This window comes from Entelurus aequoreus, linkage group LG25 (assembly GCF_033978785.1).
Source record: "Entelurus aequoreus isolate RoL-2023_Sb linkage group LG25, RoL_Eaeq_v1.1, whole genome shotgun sequence".
NCBI lineage: Eukaryota > Metazoa > Chordata > Actinopteri > Syngnathiformes > Syngnathidae > Entelurus > Entelurus aequoreus.
Genome location: NC_084755.1, coordinates 2,469,784 through 2,492,832, shown reverse-complemented (window position 1 = coordinate 2,492,832; position 23,049 = coordinate 2,469,784). Strand labels below are relative to the sequence as shown.

At 39.4% G+C, this 23,049-nt stretch overlaps 1 protein-coding gene across 1 annotated transcript in view; it reads right to left on the bottom strand.

Moving 5' to 3' along the window:
• Nucleotides 1-23,049, bottom strand: part of LOC133643013 (serine/threonine-protein kinase/endoribonuclease IRE1-like) — a 73,277-nt gene that overhangs the window by 48,762 nt on the left and 1,466 nt on the right. Inside the window, exon 2 of the mRNA XM_062037428.1 lies at nt 1,616-1,736. Within this exon, the coding sequence (XP_061893412.1) occupies nt 1,616-1,736 (121 nt within the window). The remainder of the gene's footprint in view (nt 1-1,615; nt 1,737-23,049) is intronic.

Sequence of the window (23,049 nt, the reverse complement as noted above, 5' to 3'; positions counted from 1 at the left end):
TCTTTACAAGTGTATGTCAACTTTTGACCACAACTGTAAGTTAACTTCACGATTTGTCGTTAAACAAGGACTAAAACGTGAGATAATGTTGCATCTTTCTTATAACAAAAAAGTCTTGCTCGTCAAAGTTGTCCCATCAGGTACAGGTTCCACAGCGATCATATCCAAAACATATCCATATTAACATATCCAACCATATCCATATCCAACCATATTCATATCCAATATCCTAACAATAACAAAATCCTAACAAAATCCCTAACAATAATACCTAACAAATCTAGGGCTGCAATTAACGATTATTTTGATAATCGATTAATCTGTCGATTATTAATTCGATTAATCGATTAATAATCGGACAAAAGAGACAAACTACATTTCTATCCTTTCCAGTATTTTATTGAAAAAAACCAGCATACTGGCACCATGTTGTGGACATTGGGGGTGCAGCATACACCAATAATAACACAGAAATGTAACTAATCAGATCAGAACTGAATCTTGTACACGTTTCTGTTGTGAATAATAAAGGATTCATTTTAGGCTGCATCTGAATAATAGCATGAAATATTCCAGCACCTTCATAACGTTTAGTTATACTAAAGCGTCACTCAAATCTAAATAGATTTATATAGCTTTATCGGCCCGGCTACATTGATCCATTATGAAACCAACCTAAGATATTTCTGTCCGTTGTTGTACCGAAATCTGTTACCCATCGGAAAAAAAAACAACAACAAAAAAATAACCAAAAAAAAAAAAAAAAAAAAAGCCTCTGCGCATGCGCATAGCATAGTTCCAACGAATCGATGACTAAATTAATCACCAACTATTTTGGTAATCGATTTAATCGATTAGTTGTTGCAGCCCTAAACAAATCCCTGACAATCCCTAACAATAATATCCTAACAAAATCCTAACAGGCAATATCCATATCCAATATCCATATCCAATATCCTAATATCATAACATATCCATATCCAATATCCATAACATATCCATATCCAATATCCTAACAATAACAAAATCCTAACAAAATCCCTAACAATAATACCTAACAAATCCCTAACAATAATCCCTAACAATAATCCCTAACAATAATATCCTAACAAAATCCTAACAGGCAATATCCATATCCAATATCCTAATATCATAACATATCCAATATCCAATATCCATAACATACCCATAACCATATCCATAACATATCCAAAACAGCTCACTGTCATTTGGGCAGGTGGGAGCGTCCCCAAGCCCATTTTGATGTGTCTTTTTTTATCAATGTTGAGCGAAAATATCAGCATGTTTACATTGAAACATACAGTAAGCCATCTTATAGTGTGTTTAAAGCCAGCAAGGCAGTGTTGTTGAGCTTGGAAATGACAGCGCACAACCGTGACGTCATCACAAGTCTCCGTTTGTGCCGTGTACACGCATACGCTAAGCGGAGAGTTTGGGAACTCTACACTTTGGCCAGCGTTTGCAAAAGTCTGCGTTTTTAAAGACAAAAGTATGCGTCTGCGTGTGCACGACAGGCCTAAACGCAGAGATAAGTATGCGTTCATGAAGTATCTGTGTTCGTGTGGACATGGCCTAAGACTTGAGTGCCTCTAACCTTCTTTCAGTGTCCATTTGATTGAACCAGATTTCTTGCTCACGGCGTGCAGGTTTCCATCCAGGGTGGATACAAAGAGCAGGGTTTCCGGGAGGGAAACTGTGCTGGCTCCGCAAAAACCCTAAAGAAATAAAAGAAAAACAGCAACATCAATTTGTTAATCATCAACACTCATTTCCATGTTTGTAATTAAGCATGTAACAAAAGTACCTTTCATTTTTATTGTATTACTTAGGAATACTAAGGAAATGAAACTTGGGATGCACCAAATTTAGATTTATTCACCAAAACAATTCTGCCCAAACTGGATGTTACGATGACGTAAACAGGAAGCATGCACTTGTCTGGAGTAGGGTTGGGTATCGAGTATCGATTGGAACCGGGACTAACTTTCCGATTCTCCCGGAATCGTTCAAAAGTTTAAATTTAAATTCCTAGTTTCTATACCCAGTCCGCCGACCGGAAAAAAATATGTCCGCCGACCGGAAGAAGAAGCCGCTGAACACCAACGAAGAAGCGCCCACCCCCGGAAGTGTTAGCATAGCCGAGCGAGTCAGTCAAGCTCAAGCATAGATAGCGGGCGTCGGCGGTCGAAAGTGTGGCTTTACTTTACAAAAAAAAATGAAATAACCGCGAAATAACAGAGCTCCATGTCCATCAAGAAACGAGTGGAGAGAGAGCTGCAGATGTACCAGGACGTTCCACCGATACTTATGTCTGACGACCCTGCTGCATGGTGGTGGAACCAACAAAAGACTTATCCTTTGCTGTCAGATCTCGCTTTCTCCTATTTATGCGTTCAAGCTTCTTCCACACCCAGCGAACGTGTATTTTCCACAGCAGGAGACACTATCTGTCCAGAACGCTCACACATCCTGCCTGAGAAGGCGGATATGGTCATTTTCCTACACAAGAACTGTCTCTGATTTTATACTGTACCTGCTGCTAATCTGGACTGGGTTTTGCAAGTTATTTTCTTATTGTTTATTTGCTTTTCTGCACCAGGTTAGCCCATCAGTGGGAGCACGGTAACATTTTTAAGTACCTGCAGCATCATACACTTGTGTGTGTAAATGTGTTTTCATGAGGTTTCCTGCAGCATCATACACTTATGTGTAAAGGTGTTTTCATGAGGTTTCCTGCAGCATCATACACTTATGTGTAAATGTGTTTTCATGAGGTTTTCAAAAATAAAGCTCTCTTGAGGAAAGTGTACCCCTGGGAAAATGTATTCATAATTTATAATATTTATATTCAAGTTCATAGATTTGATATTTATATTCTAGTTGAAAACAGCCCTGTGAGGAATTTATAGTAAAGTTCATAAAAAGTTAATAGAATTAAAATTGATGGAGAATGTCAGACTATTTAATTCAGAAAGACTGTAGGTTAGCTAGCTCATTTAAAATATCCTAAACTTTTTTTGACCCTGCCTCTTAAAAGAATCGGAATCGAGAATAGTCAGGAATCGGAATTGAAACAAAGAATCGGAATCGTTCGAATTCAAACGATACCCAACCCTAGTCTGGAGTGGAGGCAACATGTCTGTGGTGAGGACATACTACAACATATCATATATCAGTGTTTTTCAACCTTTTTTGAGGGTGATGGAGTGGCCATGTACATCTGAAGACTTCAATCCAATTCAAAAACTATGGGGCATCCAAGCGAGAAGAAGGATTGATGGACGGAAGAACGGACCGTTGTGGCGAGGCTGACGTTTTCAGGGGACCAGCGAGGTTTGGTGTTTCCTCTTTGCGTAATGTTTGCTGGGCATTTGGTGAGGGTGTCAAAAGGATGTTTTCCTCCGAAGGAGTCAAGAAGTCCCACACAATCGACGTCGTGTTTGTTGGCACTATGAGCTCAGGAGAAGTTTATGACCACCTACAAGTAGGTTTGGTCCACCCAAACCTACTTACAGCACAGTACAGGTCATTTTGCCTCATAGGAGCATTTGTTTTTTTAAATCAGTTATTAGAGCTATTATTTTAATGTTATCGGACTTGTCAGTGTGATGACATTATTCCAAGTAATGAATATCATGCATCCTAGTAATGTATCTTGAGTAGATTTCTGAAATGTCTCTTTCCTGAGATACTATCACCCAGATTCATTTCACAAGCGAGTAAACCGCATGACTTGTCTTAATCGTAATGAACACAGGGGTAGCTGACGGAATTCTAAAAAAGCAGCTTTTGACAACCAAGCTTTATTAGCTTTTCTTCTGTGTTTTGGATTTCTTCAATCTCTCATTTTGGGTGGCCCGGTTTTACAAACCAAAGTTGTTGTTGTCTTTGCTACAAAAAGCAGAGAAGAACAGCCTTCCCCTGTGGTTCCGATTGTAATCTCTCACTAATCTCCTTGAACACTCCTCTGGGGGGAAGCAGTGCAAATAACCCTGCTTGTATATAATACAGATTACTACTCTATAATTACTCATACACTCATCTCAGCATTTAGCTACTTTTGATGGGTGGAAGCGGGTGGCGGGTGAAGTATAATAGGGGATTTCAAGAGCTCTTAAGCCAGTAATAAGCTCCCCAAGAGCTTCCAAATCTGGCATGAGTGCAAATGGAACCACCGATTCACCTGAGACAACCCTCTTCGGTGCCATCACACCCATTACAAAAACAGTATTAAAAAAGCTGTTTCACAATGTGTGCACTTGTGTTCAACCACAAACACAGGAAGGACCTAGTCAGCTACAACCCTACCTAGCCTAACCCCCTACCCCCACCACCTCCCCGGATTGTAAATAATCAAATGTATATACTTGTTCTTACGCTTTCTGAGCTCACTATGTTCACTGCTCGCTGTACATATCCTACCAAGTGAGACCTACACTGTAGGGATGATACTCGAAACCGGTTTTCCCGGTTGTTCGATAAGAAAAGAACCGAGTCCTCGGACTCGAATCCCTTTTTGAGAACCGGTACCCGTTATCGAGACCACTATAGTAAAGAAAAATAGTTGGTTCTTTATTCGAATCCCTCGGAACGAATCCCGTCCCGACCAGAAATGCCCCGTGTGACATCACAAGAAATGACGTCACATAGCTCAGTCATTAGGCGCAGATAGCGAAAGCAGGAAAAAAATGGACGGGAAAAAGCGCTCCAAGGTGTAATAAAGTTCAAAACAAAAGCTATAATCCATCGAATAACTTTACTGAGAGATTTGAGCAGGGTACAAACACATGACCAACACTTTTACGACCAACCGGAAACATAGCAACCAGGCTAGCAACGTTTATGGCAGCTGGCGCAACGTTCTTAAAGCAACCGCAGCACATACATATATGACATCTCCCTTTTTTAACTTTTGTTTTTCTTTCCTTGTAAACAAAACAGAATCACACTGTATATGTGTTGTCTGTCTAATTATAAATAATGCAGACGAGGCATGTTGGCTGAGTTCTTGACGTTTACTTCCACAGCGTGCTCATAACATAACCTCATTCTTAGCTGCCGGGTGACGATATGCAACAACACTTTTCGGGGCTACCGCGCATGCTCGTTACTCCCGTTGCATGCTGGGTAGTGTAGTTGTTATATTTCCTAGCTCATAACATCTTTCCCCCTGTACAGAAATAATGTTAACTCAATAAAGGTTATTTATTTTTTTAGCTTTAACTTTTCATTTTTTAGCATTGTAACCACATTTGCAAACAACTTTTCTCTTCATAGAATTTTCTTTCAATAAAGAAATAAAGTGCAAAAATGTCAAAGCATCATAACAAACAGTTATGTCAAATAGCAGCAGAATTGCACTTTTTGGAGAGCTGTATTATTTTCAGTTTTGTGCCCAAGGGACTGATTTTATTTAACACTATATTATTATTTATACACCTATAGTGATCACAGAGACAGGTTGTTTTTGTGTTACTGTATATATTTATTTTTCTGAAAAATCCCACTTAATATACTTTGGGTAACAACAGTCAATATTTATTTATTTTATTTTTATTTTTTTAATATTATTTATACACCTATAGTCATCACAGAGACAGGTTGTTTTTGTGTTACTGTATATATTTGTTTTTCTGAAAAATCCCACTTAAAATACTTTGGGTAACAACAGTCAATATTTATTTATTTTATTTTATTTTTTAGGGGGGTAACTGTCAATATTTATTTATTTATTAGATTAAATTGTTTTCTTATATAATAAAAGTGAGCTTTTGTTAAACCAAATGTGTGTTTTTTTCCATATACAACAACCTATCTGGACTCGATAAGAGAATCGATAAGGAATCGGTTCGATAAGAGGATTCGATAATAGACTCAAACTCGATAATTTCTTATCAAACATCATCCCTACTACACTGTTACAATGTCCATTTCTCAGATGATATAATTGTTGATGACTGAAGTATGCTGATAGCAACCCAACCTAACCCCCCCCCCCCGCCCCCATCACACCCCCCGGATTGTAAATAATATAAATAATTCAATGCATATACTCTGATGATTAACTTGTGTGACGACTGTATTATGCTGATAGTATATATCTGTACCATGAATTGATTAACGTGGACCCCGACTTAAACAAGTTGAAAAACGTATTCGGGTGTTACAATTTAGTGGTCAATTGTACGGAATATGTACTGTACTGTGCAATCTACTAATAAAAAAGTTTCAATCAATCAATCAAACCGAGCATGTAAATTAGTGATGATTAGGAACACAGTAGGGGCAGCATGGCTCAGACGGTACACTGTCTGAGCCAGAAACTTGAGGGTTCCTGGTTCGAATCCAGCTTTCACCATCCTATTCACTGCCGTTGTGTCCTCTGGCAAGACACTTCCCCCACTTTGCTCCTAGTGTCAACCACTCTGGTGTAAATGTAGCCTGAATGTAGATAATGGGTTTCTTAATGTAAAGCACTTTGAGTCAACTCAAGAAATAGCGCTATATAAACAGAATTCACTTCCCTTCACATCCTATTCCAGGATGCAGGTCAACATTGTGCACCTGTGAAACTTCCCACTAACTCGCCAGTATAACGCAACAGTACACTCTAAACTCAAGTCTGAAAGCATTTGGAAGTTTATATGGCAACAAAAATGTAAGGACAGCTGTTAGAAGTTATAATTGTCATTCTTTCTCTGTTCATCTTTGACCACAGTATACATGTCTAGTTTTTGAGTCATATGGTTTCATAATACTGAAGAACTGGGCGGTTCCAACATCTGTGATTTTTCAGTTCCCCCATCTGGATTGAGGCCAGACATTCAGCTCAAGCACTTGAAGAATCAGTGTTCCCTGGCAACATTCTAGCAGGGTGAAGTGTCACTGAGCCGCATCCCCAACAAATAGCCATCACGTGGCAATGGCAACAGTCCAATGATATGGTACCTTGGCTAAAATTGATAATTGGTTCCAAATTGTTGGGCAATGTCTGACTCAAACGAAAACCAAAGCAAGTTTTCTCATTCGAAATCATGCAAAATAAGTTTTGTTGGGGCACATAGTGATGCGTGGGGAAACCGACTAGTTTGTTAAGCACAATGTTTGGCCGCACGATAACACAGCCGTATACAAAAACCGGGGCAAAATTTGGGTGAGCATTTTTAGCGAAAACCAAATTACATGAAAAGTGGGGGATATGAACTACCAGCCATCCGTCCCCATCCTCATCGCAGGGCCAACACAGATAGACAGACAACATTCACACACTAGGGACCATTTAGTGTTGCCAATCAACCTATCCCCCAGGTGCATGTCTTTGGCGGTGGGAGGAAGCCGGAGTACCCGGAGAGAACCCACGCAGTCACGGGGAGAACATGCAAACTCCACACAGAAAGATCCAGAGCCCGGGATTGAACCCAGGACTGCTCAGGACCTTCGTATTGTGAGGCACATGCACTAACCCCTGTACCACCGTGCTGCCATGAGCTACCACGGTATATTATAAAAAACTGCTTATGTGGCAAAAAGTCCCAGTGTAGTGCACCTTTTGCTGGAATAGGCTCCAAAACGTACTCTGAAAAAGTGGTAAGGATAATTGTTTGAGGGAAAAAATGCCAAAAAGTGGTTAGTCAACTTAAAGTAGTCCAGTGTTTCCCACACATTCATTTATTTGTGGCGGCCCGCCACGAAAGAATTAAGGCCACCACAGTAAAAAAAATGTTTTTTAAATGTTTTTTTTTTTTTGTCCTGTCCAGCTTCTCAGGCAAATCATATAGTTCAGGGGTCACCAACGCGGTGCCCGCGGGCACCAGGTAGCCCGTAAGGACCAGATGAGTAGCCCGCTGGCCTGTTCTAAAAATAGCTCAAATAGCAGCACTTACCAGTGAGCTGCCTCTATTTATTAAATTTGATTTATTTACTAGCAATCTGGTGTCGCTTTGCTCGACATTTTTAATTCTAAGAGAGACAAAACTCAAATAGAATTTGAAAATCCAAGAAAATATTTTAAAGACTTGGTCTTCACTTGTTTAAATAAATTCATTAATATTTTTACTTTGCTTCTTATAACTTTCAGAAAGACAATTTTAGAGAAAAAATACAACCTTAAAAATGATTTTAGGATTTTTAAACACATTTACCTTTTTACCTTTTAAATTACTTCCTCTTCTTTCCTGACAATTTAAATCAATGTTCAAGTAATTTTTTTTTTTATTGTAAAGAACAATAAATACATTTTAATTTAATTCTTCATTTTAGCTTCTGTTTTTTCGACGAAGATATTTGTGAAATATTTCTTCAAACTTATGATAAAAATTCAAAAAAATTATTCTGGCAAATCTAGAAAATCTGTAGAATCAAATGTAAATCTTATTTCAAAGTCTTTTGAATTTCTTTTAAAAAAAATTTTCTGGAAAATCTAGAAGAAATAATGATTTGTCTTTGTTAGAAATATAGCTTGGTCCAATTTGTTATATATTCTAACAACGTGTAGATTGGATTTTAACCTATTTAAAACATGTCATCAAAATTATAAAATTAATATTAATCAGGAAAAATTACTAATGATGTTCCATAAATTCTTTTTTTAATTTTTTCAAAAAGATTCGAATTAGCTAGTTTTTCTCTTCTTTTTTTCGGTTGAATTTTGAATTTTAAAGAGTCGAAATTGAAGATAAACTATGTTTCAAAATTTAAATGTCACTTTTTTCGTGTTTTCTCCTCTTTTAAACAGTTCAATTAAGAGTAAATATCATTAATTATTAATAATAACATAGAGTTAATGGTAAATTGAGCAAATTGGCTATTTCTGGCAATTTATTTAAGTGTGTATCAAACTGGTAGCCCTTCGCATTAATCAGTACCCAAGAAGTAGCTCTTGGTTTCAAAAAGGTTGGTGACCCCTGATATAGTTGATGTAGATGCCCATATCGGCTGTTCAGATTTACTTTACAAAAGAGAAGTGCAGGATCAAGATTTTTGGAGCTCTTTGTTCAGTGGATCAGATGTTTGATGAAGCTCTGTGTCTATCTACCACCACTACTGTTTTCTGTTTATTTGTTACTATCTGTGGCAGGACACCTCTGCCTCTGTTTCACTTTATGTTGCTGGTAAATAATATGGTTGTAGTAGTAGGCTAAAGTTAAATTATTTAGTATGCAATAATTAAAAGGGGCAGAGCTTTAAGAGACATTTTAGCTTTTATATTTTTATAAGATATATTTTTTGTAAGAACCACAATTAATAAATATATTTCAGTGAATAACTTATTGTTTAAATCTGTATATAAATATGTACATAAAGTGTTGTAATTATATTGTAAAATGGATGGATGGATGGATGGACGTTTAAAACAAAACTGTTATTATTAATTAGTAAGTATACATTTTTTGAGCCTTTTTAGAGAAATTAATATCATTGTAGTAAATTATGCAAATTACTCGTCGACGCCTATTGTTGTACGGTGCAAAGATGAGTGATGAGAGGCGGCCAATTTCCCTTCAAAACACACTCCGAAGGAACTTTAGATAAAACGGATGTAATTTGTTGGCATTGCAGCGACAAACTTCACTCACAAACTGCAAACCCATCCTTCCCTTACTACATGAAACAAAAAAATACGGAGAAACTCCATGATGATTGTGTGGTTTAGGTATAACAAAATCCAAAATGATTAGTTGGTTTACTAGAGATTAAGACGTAGCAGAAACGATCATGATAATGGTTGTTATTCTTCAAAAATCTTGAAAATGAAAAGTTGTAATATTTTCATATTCCAGGTATTCCTCATAAAACATGTTTGTGACATGAGGTCATATGTAAAAAAAAAAAAAAAAAAGTTTTTGTATCACTACCCCACTCTTCCACAAGTTGGGCTAAAAACAACCAGGCAGTTTTTATGGAATCTTCTATGAACTTGTATTTCTTAGCAACTCTGACTGTGCCACTTAGACTATGTTTACACTGCAGGCCATAGTGGCCCAAATCAGATTATATTTGTAGATCTGATTTTTTCCTGCCGACTGTTTGCACTGCAAGTAAAATGCGATTTTTTGATCAGACTCCAGTGTAAACGCGCACAGGCCTCAATGTGGCCTCGACGTCACTTGCATGCGCACTTCGATAAAGTGAAAAAGGAAGTTGAAGGGAAGGAAGTCGCTACCACTACAAAATAAACTAAAGTCGCAACACCTTAAAAATGTGTTTTTTTAACGTCAAAGTAATATGATGTATAAATGGATGTATATAGTGTACTATATTTGGGAGGGTTGTAATCTTTTTATTGCTGTTAAGTAGAGTAGACACGGACATCAACGTGGATCTACGGGAGCTTCATTTCTCAACTCATATGTAAGCAAATGCGCCACAGCGTCAATTCCTGTCTTTCAACAATCGCTATTTCTGTGGAATCAAAATATATATTCATATATTAAATATAGCCTATTATTTGTGCATTATTGACAAGTGATGCAGCGAAAATTTGGTCGTCTTAAATCAAAAAAATAAATTTCCGTGACGTAGCTCGCCCAAAGCTGACGGGAAAAAAAATCACATTCAGGTCAGGGGCCGTACTTATCAAGCTTCTTAGAGTGCCATTTTACACTTAAGTCCTGAGAATTTGCGAAATTTAGTCCTACTCTCAAACTTAAGAATAAAAGCTTTTTATCAACGTTCTTAAATCTAAGAATCACTCCTACTCTCCACGATATTTAAGAGACCTTCAGAGGTGTCTTAAGTGGTTAGGAGTTGCCAGCAGGGGATGGCACTGAGGCGAGAGAGACGTTCAGGGAGCGGAAGGATGTCCTGGATTTGTTTGATGACGAGCAGCTGATCAAACGGTATCGTTTAGACAGAGCGGGTATTATTTTTGTCACAGATTTAATACTTTTCGATTCCATGTTGATTTCTGCATGTGGCTGCAGTGGGCTAGTATATATAGAGCCACCCACACCAGTTTCAAATTAGTTGCCTAATTAATGAATTGGAAAGAAAATGTTATGACAGTAGCGTATGTGTGTGGCCGTGAGGTGAGTGACGTCAGTGAGTGTGTGGGCGATAGAAGAGAGGGAGCGGTAGCGTGAGTGCCGGCGGGGACTAGTTTGTTTTGTATTATTTTGTAGTTTATTGTCAAAATATACACTCCCACTGTCCACTTAAATATTTCCAAGATATTTCTTTATTCTTAGACAACGGATTCCCTTCCGTGATTGGTCATTTCTATGGACACAGAAATGACGTCACCTAAAATTCCGTTTACGGCACATAGTAATGTCGTAATTCAGCTCTGAGTGTGACACTTAAGATTCAGTCCTACACTTGGCTGAAAGTGTGAGTAAGACGCTTGATAACTAACTTTTAAGTGCAGCTTTCAGCGAATAATTTATTTACTCTTAAGTCAACTCTTAGCAGACTTCTTAGGAGTAATTCTAAGAAGCTTGATAAGTACGGCCCCAGATTCTTTTTTTTTTTTAGGTCAGATCTTTTATCTTTCACGTCAGATTCAGGTTGCATTGCATTAAGACTGCAGTCTCATTTAAGAAGAGAAGATTCCTATCGGATTCAGGACTACCTCCTGATGTGGCACAAATCTGATGCCAAAAGATCACATTTTAAGCACTTTGGAGCATTTAGACTGGCAAAAAAAAAAAATCATATCTGTGTCACTTGAGGGCAAAAAAAATCTGATTTGGTGTGCAGTAAGGCTGAAACGACGCGTCGACGTCATCGGTTACGTAAATACGTAGACGCCATTTTTGTGCGTCGACGCGTCGCATATTCACGTCACACTACCGTCATGGCGGAGCGCAAAGCAGACTGTGCGAGCGAGGGGGAAAAAGCATGCCAAAAGTCGTCAAGTGTGGGAGTATTTCAATACACACCCTAATATGCACACTGTGTCGAGCAGAAATGGCCTATCATAGCAGCACAACGGCTATGAACGAACATTTGAAAAGAAAACCATCAACCATCAACTAGTCAATCGTCCGCGTTAGCATACGTTGTCATCATTACACAAAAACATGAATGTGTCATTTGTATCTGCTAGAGGTGTAACGGTACGTGTTTTGTATTGAACCGTTTCGGTACGGGGCTTTCGGTTCGGTACGGGGGTGTACCGAACGAGTTTCTAAGCTAAAGCTAACTTTAGCTGCTAAAGCTAACTTTAGCTGCTAAAGTCTTAACAAGCTGCTTTGCTCCTTCTGCCTCTGTCTCAGCACGCAGCATTGTCCCACCCACACAACGATCTGATTGGTACACAGAAAGCTCTAACAGCCAATCAGCAGTGCGTATGCAGAGCGTTACCAGCCAATCAGCAGTGCGTATTCAGAGCGCATGTAGTCAGCGCTTCAGTGTGGAGCAGATAGGTGTTTAGCAGGTGAGCATCAGGCAGCGGACTCTCCCCAAATGATAATAAACACCTCCCAGTCAACTACTCTCCCCAAATGATAATAAACACCTCCCAGTCAACTACTAGTAACATCACTATGAGCCCGTTGACCGTCTAGAAACTTAAACTGCAGCTCAGCTCACTCGCAGTCCTGGCTTGAGGTGAAGGCTAATTACCTCTCAGTTCCAGCCACATCGACCCCTTCTGAGCGTAGACATGCTAACCTTTCTTCATTACAACTGTTAGTCACTCACGGGAATGAGTAGAATTGGTTATTGTGTACTGTGTTGGACTGGATGTTTATTTTGCACCTTTTAAAAGCAATACTTAATGTTTACAGTGCTCCAGAATATTTAGATTGGCACTTTTTTGTATTGGATGTTTATCTTTATTTTTGCACATTTTAGCAAATAAGCAATACTTTCACTTTTGTTGAAATGTTTACACTGTTACAGAATATTTCGTTTTGCACTTTTTTGTATTGGATGTTTATTTTTATTTTTGCACATTTTAAAGCAAAATAAGCAATACTTTTACTTTTGAAATGCTTATACTATTGCAGAATATTAAGATTTGCACTGGATGTTTACTTTTATATTTGCACATTAAAAAGCAAATAAGCTACTTTTAATTTTGTTAAATGTTAAAAGTTTTAAATGTTTACATTGTTACAGAATATTTTGTCATGTTGTTGTCAATGTTGACTGAGTGGCCATACCTTTTTTTTTTTTTGTAAATAAAAGCCATGCCTTTTGAAAAAACTGGCCTACATTTATTTTTTTCATCTTCATTTTAAATAAAATAAAATTAAAAAATAATCGGTAAAAGGAAAAATAATCTATAGATTAATCGAAAAAATAATCTATAGATTAACCGATTAATCGAAAAAATAATCTATAGATTAATCGATAGAAAAATAATCGTTAGCTGCAGCCTTAGTGTGCACTGTAAATGGAGCCAAAGAGCATGAACTGATGAAGCCTACTTAGATGAGAGGCGAAACGTCTTCTAAGACAAACCAAACAGTCTATTTGCCATCAATTGAATGCCCTGAGAATAGAGTAGAATCATGTGACTAGTTGTGTTTGATGGCCATGTTGGCAGGGGAATCACGTGACTAGTTGTGTTTGATGGCCATGTTGGCAGGAGAATCATGTGACTAGTTGTGTTTGATGGCCATGTTGGCAGGGGAATCACGTGACTAGTTGTGTTTGATGGCCATGTTGGCAGGGGAATCACATGACTAGTTGTGTTTGATGGCCATGTTGGCAGGGGAATCACGTGACTAGTTGTGTTTGATGGCCATGTTGGCAGGGGAATCACGTGACTAGTTGTGTTTGATGGCCATGTTGGCAGGGAAGTCACGTGACTAGTTGTGTTTGATGGCCATGTTGGCAGGGGAATCATGTGACTAGTTGTGTTTGATGGCCATGTTGGCAGGGGAATCACGTGACTAGTTGTGTTTGATGGCCATGTTGGCAGGGAAGTCACGTGACTAGTTGTGTTTGATGGCCATGTTGGCAGGGGAATCACGTGACTAGTTGTGTTTGATGGCCATGTTGGCAGGGGAATCACGTGACTAGTTGTGTTTGATGGCCATGTTGGCAGGGGAATCATGTGACTAGTTGTGTTTGATGGCCATGTTGGCAGGGGAATCACGTGACTAGTTGTGTTTGATGGCCATGTTGGCAGGGAAGTCACGTGACTAGTTGTGTTTGATGGCCATGTTGGCAGGGGAATCACATGACTAGTTGTGTTTGATGGCCATGTTGGCAGGGAAGTCACGTGACTAGTTGTGTTTGATGGCCATGTTGGCAGGGGAATCACATGACTAGTTGTGTTTGATGGCCATGTTGGCAGGGAAGTCACGTGACTAGTTGTGTTTGATGGCCATGTTGGCAGGGAAGTCACGTGACTAGTTGTGTTTGATGGCCATGTTGGCAGGGGAATCACGTGACTAGTTGTGTTTGATGGCCATGTTGGCAGGGGAATCACATGACTAGTTGTGTTTGATGGCCATGTTGGCAGGGGAATCACGTGACTAGTTGTGTTTGATGGCCATGTTGGCAGGAGAATCACGTGACTAGTTGTGTTTGATGGCCATGTTGGCAGGGAAGTTATTAAAATGAATACCATTTATAGTTACTCTAACTGCAACTTTAAGGTGTTAAGTCGAATCGCCACTAAATTTGATACACATCTTTAGGGGATTGACAAGAACATGTGTCAATTTTCAGCAAGATTGGTTTAAAAAAATGGCTGCCGTCAAGCAAGGCATCTCTGTAGGGACACAGGCAGGACTTAACTAATTACCCAGAGGTCATTTAGGTTTTGTCCAATGAATGATAATGGTATATCTGTATTACACGACTTGTCCAGGGTGCACCCTGCCTCCCACCCAAGTGCAGCTGAAATAGGTTGCAGCCCCCCCCCGTAATCCCAAAAAAGGGACAAGTGGCATACATTGGAAGGATGTACCCAAAGCTGGTATGTCTTCCAAAGCATTTTGACCACAACCCTTCGGAGGTGCCATATACAATATATTGCCAAAAGTATTTGGCCACCCATCCAAAATGATGAGAATCAGGTGTCCTAATCACTTGGCCCGGTGTATAAAATCAAGCACTTAGGCATGGAGACTGTTTCTACAAACATCAGTGATTTCCAGCGTGGAACTGTCATAGGATGCTACCTGTGCAACAAATCCAGTCGTGAAATCGCCCTAAATATTCCAAAGTCAACTTTATTACAAGAAAAGTGATCAGTTTGGGAACAACAGCAAGTCAGCCACCAAGTGGTAGGCCACGTAAACTGACAGAGAGGTCAGTTGATGCTGAAGCGTATAGTTCAAAGACTTTCTGCACAGTCAGTTGCTACAGAGCTCCAAACTTCATGTGACCTTCCAATTAGCCCACGTACAGTACGCAGAGAGCTTCATGGAATAGGTTTCCATGGCCGAGCAGCTGCATCTAAGCCATACATCACCAAGTCCAATGCAAAGCGTTGGATGCAGTGGTGTAAAGCACGTCGCCACTGGACTCTAGAGCAGTGGAGATGCCTTCTCTGGACTTTTCCATCTGGCAATCTGATGGACCAGTCTGGGTTTGGAGGTTGCCAGGAGAGCTGTACATTTCGGACTGCATTGTACAGAGTGTCAAATTTGATGGAGGAGGAATTATGGTGTGGGGTTATTTTTCAGGAGTTGGGCTTGGCCCCTTAGTTCCAGTGAAAGGAACTTTGAATGCTCCAGGATACCAAAACATTTTGGACAATTCCATGGGATGGCACTTCAAGTTCATATGTGAGTAAAGGCAGGTGGCCAAATACTTTTGGCAATATAGTGTATGTTAATTAAAAGTCATGTGGAAAAAATAAGGCCACCACTCAGCATGGCTGCGGTAATCAGTTATTTGCCGTATAAAACAACAAGAATAAAGAACAAACTGAAGCACCATCCACGCTCCTGTGATTATAGCATACAATTAGTTATTGCCAGTTTCTCTTCAGGGCTATGCTGGCAGTCCCGAGGGTGTTTAAACTTCATTCACGTTCATTACAGATACCAGTAAAAAGAAATGGTGATATGGTAAAATAATATCAGCAACAGGTGCAGGTGTACCACCACCGACTGAAGTGTTGTGTCGGCATAGGTTGTCGTCAAGGCAACACCCTGCGCATTTTTGCCATGTATTTTACTGTCAGTCAGAGCGCTTTAAGATAATATCAGTCTTTATCAACAGCTTGGTGTTGTTTCAGTGGAGTGTTGTCACGCACCGTCAACCAATCTGCAGCTGGGATAACATCGCAAAAAAAACTACTTTTTTGTATACGCTATATTTGTTTGGGACAAAAGCAGCGTTTGACCAGGAGAAACAACAGACATCAGCTAAGACACACACAGCAAATCATCTTCTATCAATAAAAGGCCCACAGATTAAAAGAAATGAAGAGAAAAGTAGTAATAACTGCTCAATGCCACAATCGTATATATGTACACTACCGTTCAAAAGTTTGGGGTCAACCAAACAATTTTGTGGAATAGCCTTCATTTCTAAGAACAAGAATAGACTGTCGAGTTTCAGATGAAAGTTCTCTTTTTCTGGCCATTTTGAGCGTTTAATTGACCCCACAAATGTGATGCTCCAGAAACTCAATCTGCTCAAAGGAAGGTCAGTTTTGTAGCTTCTGTAACGAGCTAAACTGTTTTCAGATGTGTGAACATGATTGCACAAGGGTTTTCTAATCATCAATTAGCCTTCTGAGCCAATGAGCAAACACATTGTACCATTAGAACACTGGAGTGATAGTTGCTGGAAATGGGCCTCTATACACCTATGTAGATATTGCACCAAAAACCAGACATTTTCAGCTAAAATAGTCATTTACCACATTAGCAATGTATAGAGTGTATTTCTTTAAAGTTAAGACTAGTTTAAAGTTATCTTCATTGAAAAGTACAGTGTTTTTCCTTCAAAAATAAGGACATTTCAATGTGACCCCAAACTTTTGAACGGTAGTGTATATCGTTGTAATATTACTAGGGGTGTAACGGTACGTGTATTTGTATTGAACCGTTTCATTACGGGGGTTCCGGTTCGGTTCGGAGGTGTACCGAACGAGTTTCCACACGGACATATTAAGTAGCGTAACGCACGTTGTGTAAACAATGCACACCGAGGCACAACACATGGCATGCTAGCAGCTAACGGGCTAGGATAGACTGACCATACGTCCTCTTTTCACCGGACACGTCCTCTTTTGCGCAACTGTCAGGGCGGAGTTTCTTAAATGCCTCAAATGTCCGGCATTTTGAGTTAGGGTTGCGTGTATTTTCAATGTACGTTCAGGGTTAAGAAGGGGTCAAAAACAAAACAAATTGTGTGCGCAGCAGCATTGGTGAGGGAGGGGCAGAGACAGAGAGAGAGAGAGAGTTATGATAAACGCGCATGCGTCGCCAGGCTCTGCTTTTTATCCATAGATTTATCACATTTAATGTTTTATTATCCATAGCAGGGGTGTCAAAAGTGTGCCCCGGAGGCCATTTGCGGCCCACAGCTAATGTTTTAAAAGGCCCACGGCACATTCTAAAAATACTATTCAAATAAACAAAAACATAACAAAGGTGAAATAAAAAAGCTTAAAGGTTAAATGTAATTTCGAAAAAGTTGCAATGTTGACTAATAAAACAAAGCTGTTTTTTTCCCTTTCAAACTGTCATTGCTCAAAACTTAATATTGAATCAAAATCAATGTTATTATGAATTATTGACCTATCCAAGGTTCCCATTACTTCACATCAAATATTACACTAAGAAAAATATTTTTGGTGGAAGATTTTGCAAATTTGGTAAATAAATAACCAAAAAATTTATAATTTGTTGTTTTCTTACTGTATCGAAAATTAACCGAACCGTGACCTCTAAACCGAGGTACGTACCGAACCGAAATTTGTGTGTACCGTTACACCCCTAGCTAAGACACACACAGCAAATCCTCTTGTATCAATAAAATGCCCACAGATTAAAAGCAATGAAGAGAAAAGTAGTAATAACTGCTCAATGCCACAATCGTATATATGTATATCGTTGTAATATTACAGCAAAAACTGTTCAAGTTTAGTCATTAAAGTTGTATTTTTCAAAGTGGTTTATGAAATAAAACACATTATAAAAGTTATTATTTTATGAGAACAAAAAAATGCAATTTCACAAGAATAACTATTTCTTATGATTGAATGAAAAAATGAAAAATTTCTCAAAATCATGCGGCCTTAGTTCTCAGTTTAAGACCCTAGTTGGGCCCCCAAATACAGCAGCTAGTTATCATCAAGACGGTAGTCTGCATCCTGACTACTGTCCAGTACTCTTAAGCAAGGCACCCACAGTCTGACAGGATAAATGCTTGCAAGTCCATTCAACTACACATGAAAAAAGGGTTAGTGAAATTGGGATCTGAACAAAAACACAAACCGCTTGTGTGACTTCCTGTGTAAAGAACAACAGTTTTTTTTACTTCAAATCTTTCACAATACTCCGTCGATTCACTCCAATATTCTGTTATGATCTTCACAAGTTAGTAGTTAGCTATCTGTCTATGGTCTGTACCCATTCATCAAATTAAAATGCATTTTGCTACTATTTGGACTCCTTGTAGGGTTCAATATTATCTTGTGTACTTCTCACAGAAGTTAATGGCTACTGCGTAGTTTTTTATATTGTCTCTACTCAAACTGTGGTACACGCACCACTGAATATGCCAAAATCATATAAAATAATTCAACTGTTACTGTTCAAACTGTGTGTATTGTTACAGTTGCCAACAATATTAAACATAGTTGCTAAATAAAACCTCTGTCTTGTTTTAAGGAATTCTTATTCCCACGTTTACACTAAGCCGGATAAGGTTATCCAGGGTAAATCCCACCTAACCTTATCAGTGTCCACACACAACAATGCCACCGTTTAAGACCCCCTCATCCCCTCCGTCCGCCGGCGCAACGCCACCTAGTACAGTGTTTCCCATAAACTGCCAAGATACCTGTGGCGGTGGGGGCGTGGCTATGGTCGTGGTCACCATGACATCATCGGGTAATTTGCATAATTTACTACAATAATATGATTTTCTCTAAAAAGGCTAAAAAAATGTATACTTACTAATGAATAATAACAGTTTTGTTTTAAAGGTCCATCCATCCATTTTACAATATAATTACAACACTTTATGTACATATTTATATACAGATTTGAACAATAAGTTATTCACTGAAATATATTTGTTAATTGTGGTTCTTACAATAAATATATCTTATAAAATTTAAAAGCTAAAATGTCTCTTAAAGCTCTGCCCCTTTAATTAGTGCATACTAAATAATTTAACTTTAGCCTACTACTACAACCATATTATTTACCAGCAACATAAAGTGAAACAGAGGCAGAGGTGTCCTGCCACAGTCAGTAACAAATAAACAGAAAACAGTAGTGGTCAAATACAAATAAGGCAACAAGAGAAGTATCCTACACTTCTCTTTTGTAAAGTAAATGTGAACAGCCTATATGGGCATCTACATCAACTATATGATTTGCCTGAGAAGCTGGACAGGACAAAAAAAAAAATATATATATATATATATACATTTTTATTTTATTTTATTTTATTTGTGGCGGACGTAATTCTTTCGTGGCGGGCCGCCACAAATAAATGAATGTGTGGGAAACACTGTAGTACGCATGCGCGGCAAATGCGCACCACATAGTCACCTCCAGTGTTGCTTTGTGTGCAAGTTCTTAAATGTAACTTATCTGAACAATATCCAGTGTTGTGGTATTTCAATGAACTGGAATGCAGTGTGCTGTGGGGCCCTATTGTAGTGAATCACACCTGACATCATACATTAATTAATCACATCTTTTTTAAACAAGTAAAAGTAAACAATGTGATAAAGAACATTTTACATCAAACAATCTAGGGTTCTAGATATCTGGTCAGGACACTCCTCACTCTTCTGCCTTCACCTTCATTGTCCATTCCTTTTTGGTGACTTTATATACTCTGGACCTAGACGTTGAGTCCGTGACATACATGGCGAACAATAACTGATACGGTCTGCTTTGCCAGTCCAAAAGCATTCGCTGTTTCCCGTACTCTTTCCTTGACGGCCAGGTAATACAAAGCACACGCTACCTTTTTTATCACATCCACGGGAGCCCGCATTCTCGTTGTCTCTCCTTCGACAAATGGATGAAGTTTTTCCGTAAGTAGAATCACAGCTGACCTGGACATTGGAAAGTTCTCTTGCCGTCTGAGAAGTGTTGTATCCCAAATAGCTGCAATGGCTTTCTCTTAAAGGCCTACTGAAATGATTTTTTTTAATTTAAACGAGAATAGCAGATCCATTCTATGTGTCATACTTGATCATTTCGCGATATTGCCATATTTTTGCTGAAAGGATTTAGTAGAGAAAATCGACGATAAAGTTCGCAACTTTTGCTCGCTGATAAAAAAAAAGCCTTGCCTGTACCGGAAGTAGCGTGACGTCACAGGAGCTAGTATTCCTCACAATTCCCCGTTGTTTACAATGGAGCGAGAGAGATTCGGACCGAGAAAGTGACGATTACCCCATTAATTTGAGCGAGGATGAAAGATTCGTAGATGAGGAACGTTACAGTGAAGGACTTGAGAGGCAGTGATGGACGTATCTTTTTTCGCTCTGACCGTAACTTAGGTACAAGCTGGCTCATTGGATTCCACACTCTCCTTTTTCTATTGTGGATCACAGATTTGTATTTTAAACCACCTCGGATACTATATCCTCTTGAAAATGAGAGTCGAGCACGCGAAATGGACATTTAAAGTGACTTTTATCTCCACGACAATACATCGGTGACACACTTAGCTAATGAGCTAACGTGATAGCATCGTTCTCAAATGCAGATAGAAACAAAATAAATAAACCCCTGACTGGAAGGATAGACAGAAGACCAACAATACTATTAAACCATGTACATGTAACTACACGGTTAAAAATTCTCAGCCTGGTAAGGCTTAACTATGCTGTTGCTAACGACGCTAAGGCTAATTTAGCAACTTAGCAACCGGACCTCACAGAACTATGATAAAAACATTAGCGCTCCACCTACGCCAGCCAGCCCTCATCTTCCCATCAACAGCCGTGCTCACCTGCGTTCCAGCGATCGACGGCGCGACGAAGGACTTCATCCGTGGGTTTGGCGGCAAGCATCGGCTAGGCGTAGTAAGTAGTCCTGGTTGTGTTGCTGTAAGTATTGTACTTAGCCGCTAATACACCGATCGATCCCACCTACAGCTTTCTTCTTTGCAGTCTTCATTGTTCATTAAACAAATTGCAAAAGATTCACCAACACAGATGTCCACAATACTGTGGAATTTTGTCGAAGAAAACAAGAGGTTTTTGTATCGGGTCCGATGGGGTCCAACCACTTCCGTGGATTTTGTGACGTCACACGCATAAATCATATCCAAAGGAGTTTTTCAACCGGAAGTGTGGCAGGAATTTTAAAATGTCACTTTATAAGTTAACCCGGCCGTATTGGCATGTGTTGCAATGTTAAGATTTCATCATTGATATATAAACTATCAGACTGCGTGGTCGCTAGTAGTGGCTTTCAGTAGGCCTTTAAGGTATTCATTCATGTGTGATTTCCACAAGCGTCTGTACAGACGGAAGGAGAAACACGGGCATGTCTGGATGACTCGCCTCCATGTTTCCACTGGTTAGCTCCGAGTTACGAAACCGCTTTATTATGAAGCTGGCTGTGGCGCGTTCTTTCTGGCGTCACTTCCTCTCCGAACTCAGTTTGTAAACGATCAATGAGTCCATACAAAGCTAAGAGCCGGAGATTCAAGGGATACACGGCGCACTTACCAGTGTAAAAAAATTATCCAAAAAGGGGGACCTTAAACGGGGGCCGTTAAACTTAGGCTAAATGATTATTCGTTTAAGGCAGTGGTCCCCAACCTTTTTGGAACTAGGGTTGGAGACCACTGGTTTAAGGGGTTATCCGGCTTAGTGTAGACATAGCCTTAGGTCTACTACGCTACTGTGTTTTACTGCTGGTCATTATGGTGATTCTAGGAGAGCCAAGTTTTTTTTTTGTGCTCTGTTTGCTTGTTTTTCTTCTGTTATCTTTTAACCTGCCTATTGTACAGCACTTTGGCTACCCCTGTGGAACATTTTAAATGTGCTTTATAAATAAAAGTTGATTTGATTTGATTTTGAAGTGTTTTCCGAGATGGTAATTGGTGAAAAAACAACTGCTCTGTTATCAAAGTCAACCGCATTGAAGTAGATGACATCATCTTTGTGATTGAATCAACATCAAGGATAACAACAACCTGCTTTTTGTGCACGTTTATCTTTAAATTAAAGCCGGAACAAACTTGCAAGTCGTTTAAAAAGGTAAATCAACTGGAGGTTGTGTAAACAGACGCGGTCCTTGTCTGTCCAGCATGTCATAGTCCATGCTGCGGAAACTGCAAAAATACTCACTGACTAGAAACAGACTAGATAATAGCTCGGTTGGTAGAGTGGCCGTGCCAGCAACTTGAGGGTTCCAGGTTCGATCCCCGCTTCTGCCATCCTAGTCACTGCCGTTGTGTCCTCGGGCAAGACACTTTACCCACCTGCTCCCAGTGCCACCCACACTGGTTTAAATGGAACTTAGATATTGGGTTTGCGGTTAGTCCAGAATGCGGCAGCAGGACTTTTAACAGGGGCCAGGAGACGCCAGCATATAACCCCAATTCTTGAGAGTTTGCACTGGCTCCCTGTTCATCTTAGAATTGGTTTTAAAACCTTGCTGTTTGCTTTTAAAGCTTTACATGACTGGGACATCAGTATATCTCAGACCTCATCCGAATTTACAATCCGGTTCTCTGAGGTCCGAGAGCCAGCTCCAGCTCGTGGTGCCCAAGACCAGACTTAAAACCAGGGGAGACCGGGCCTTCTCTGTGGTCGGCCCTAAGCTCTGGAACACTCTACCCCTCCATGTTCAAACTGCTCCCACAGTGGAGTGTTTTAAGTCTCGTCTTAAGACCCACTTTTATTCTTTGGCTTTTAACACTACGTGAGTTGTGTGGTCCTCTGTGTTTTTAAAATGTTGATTT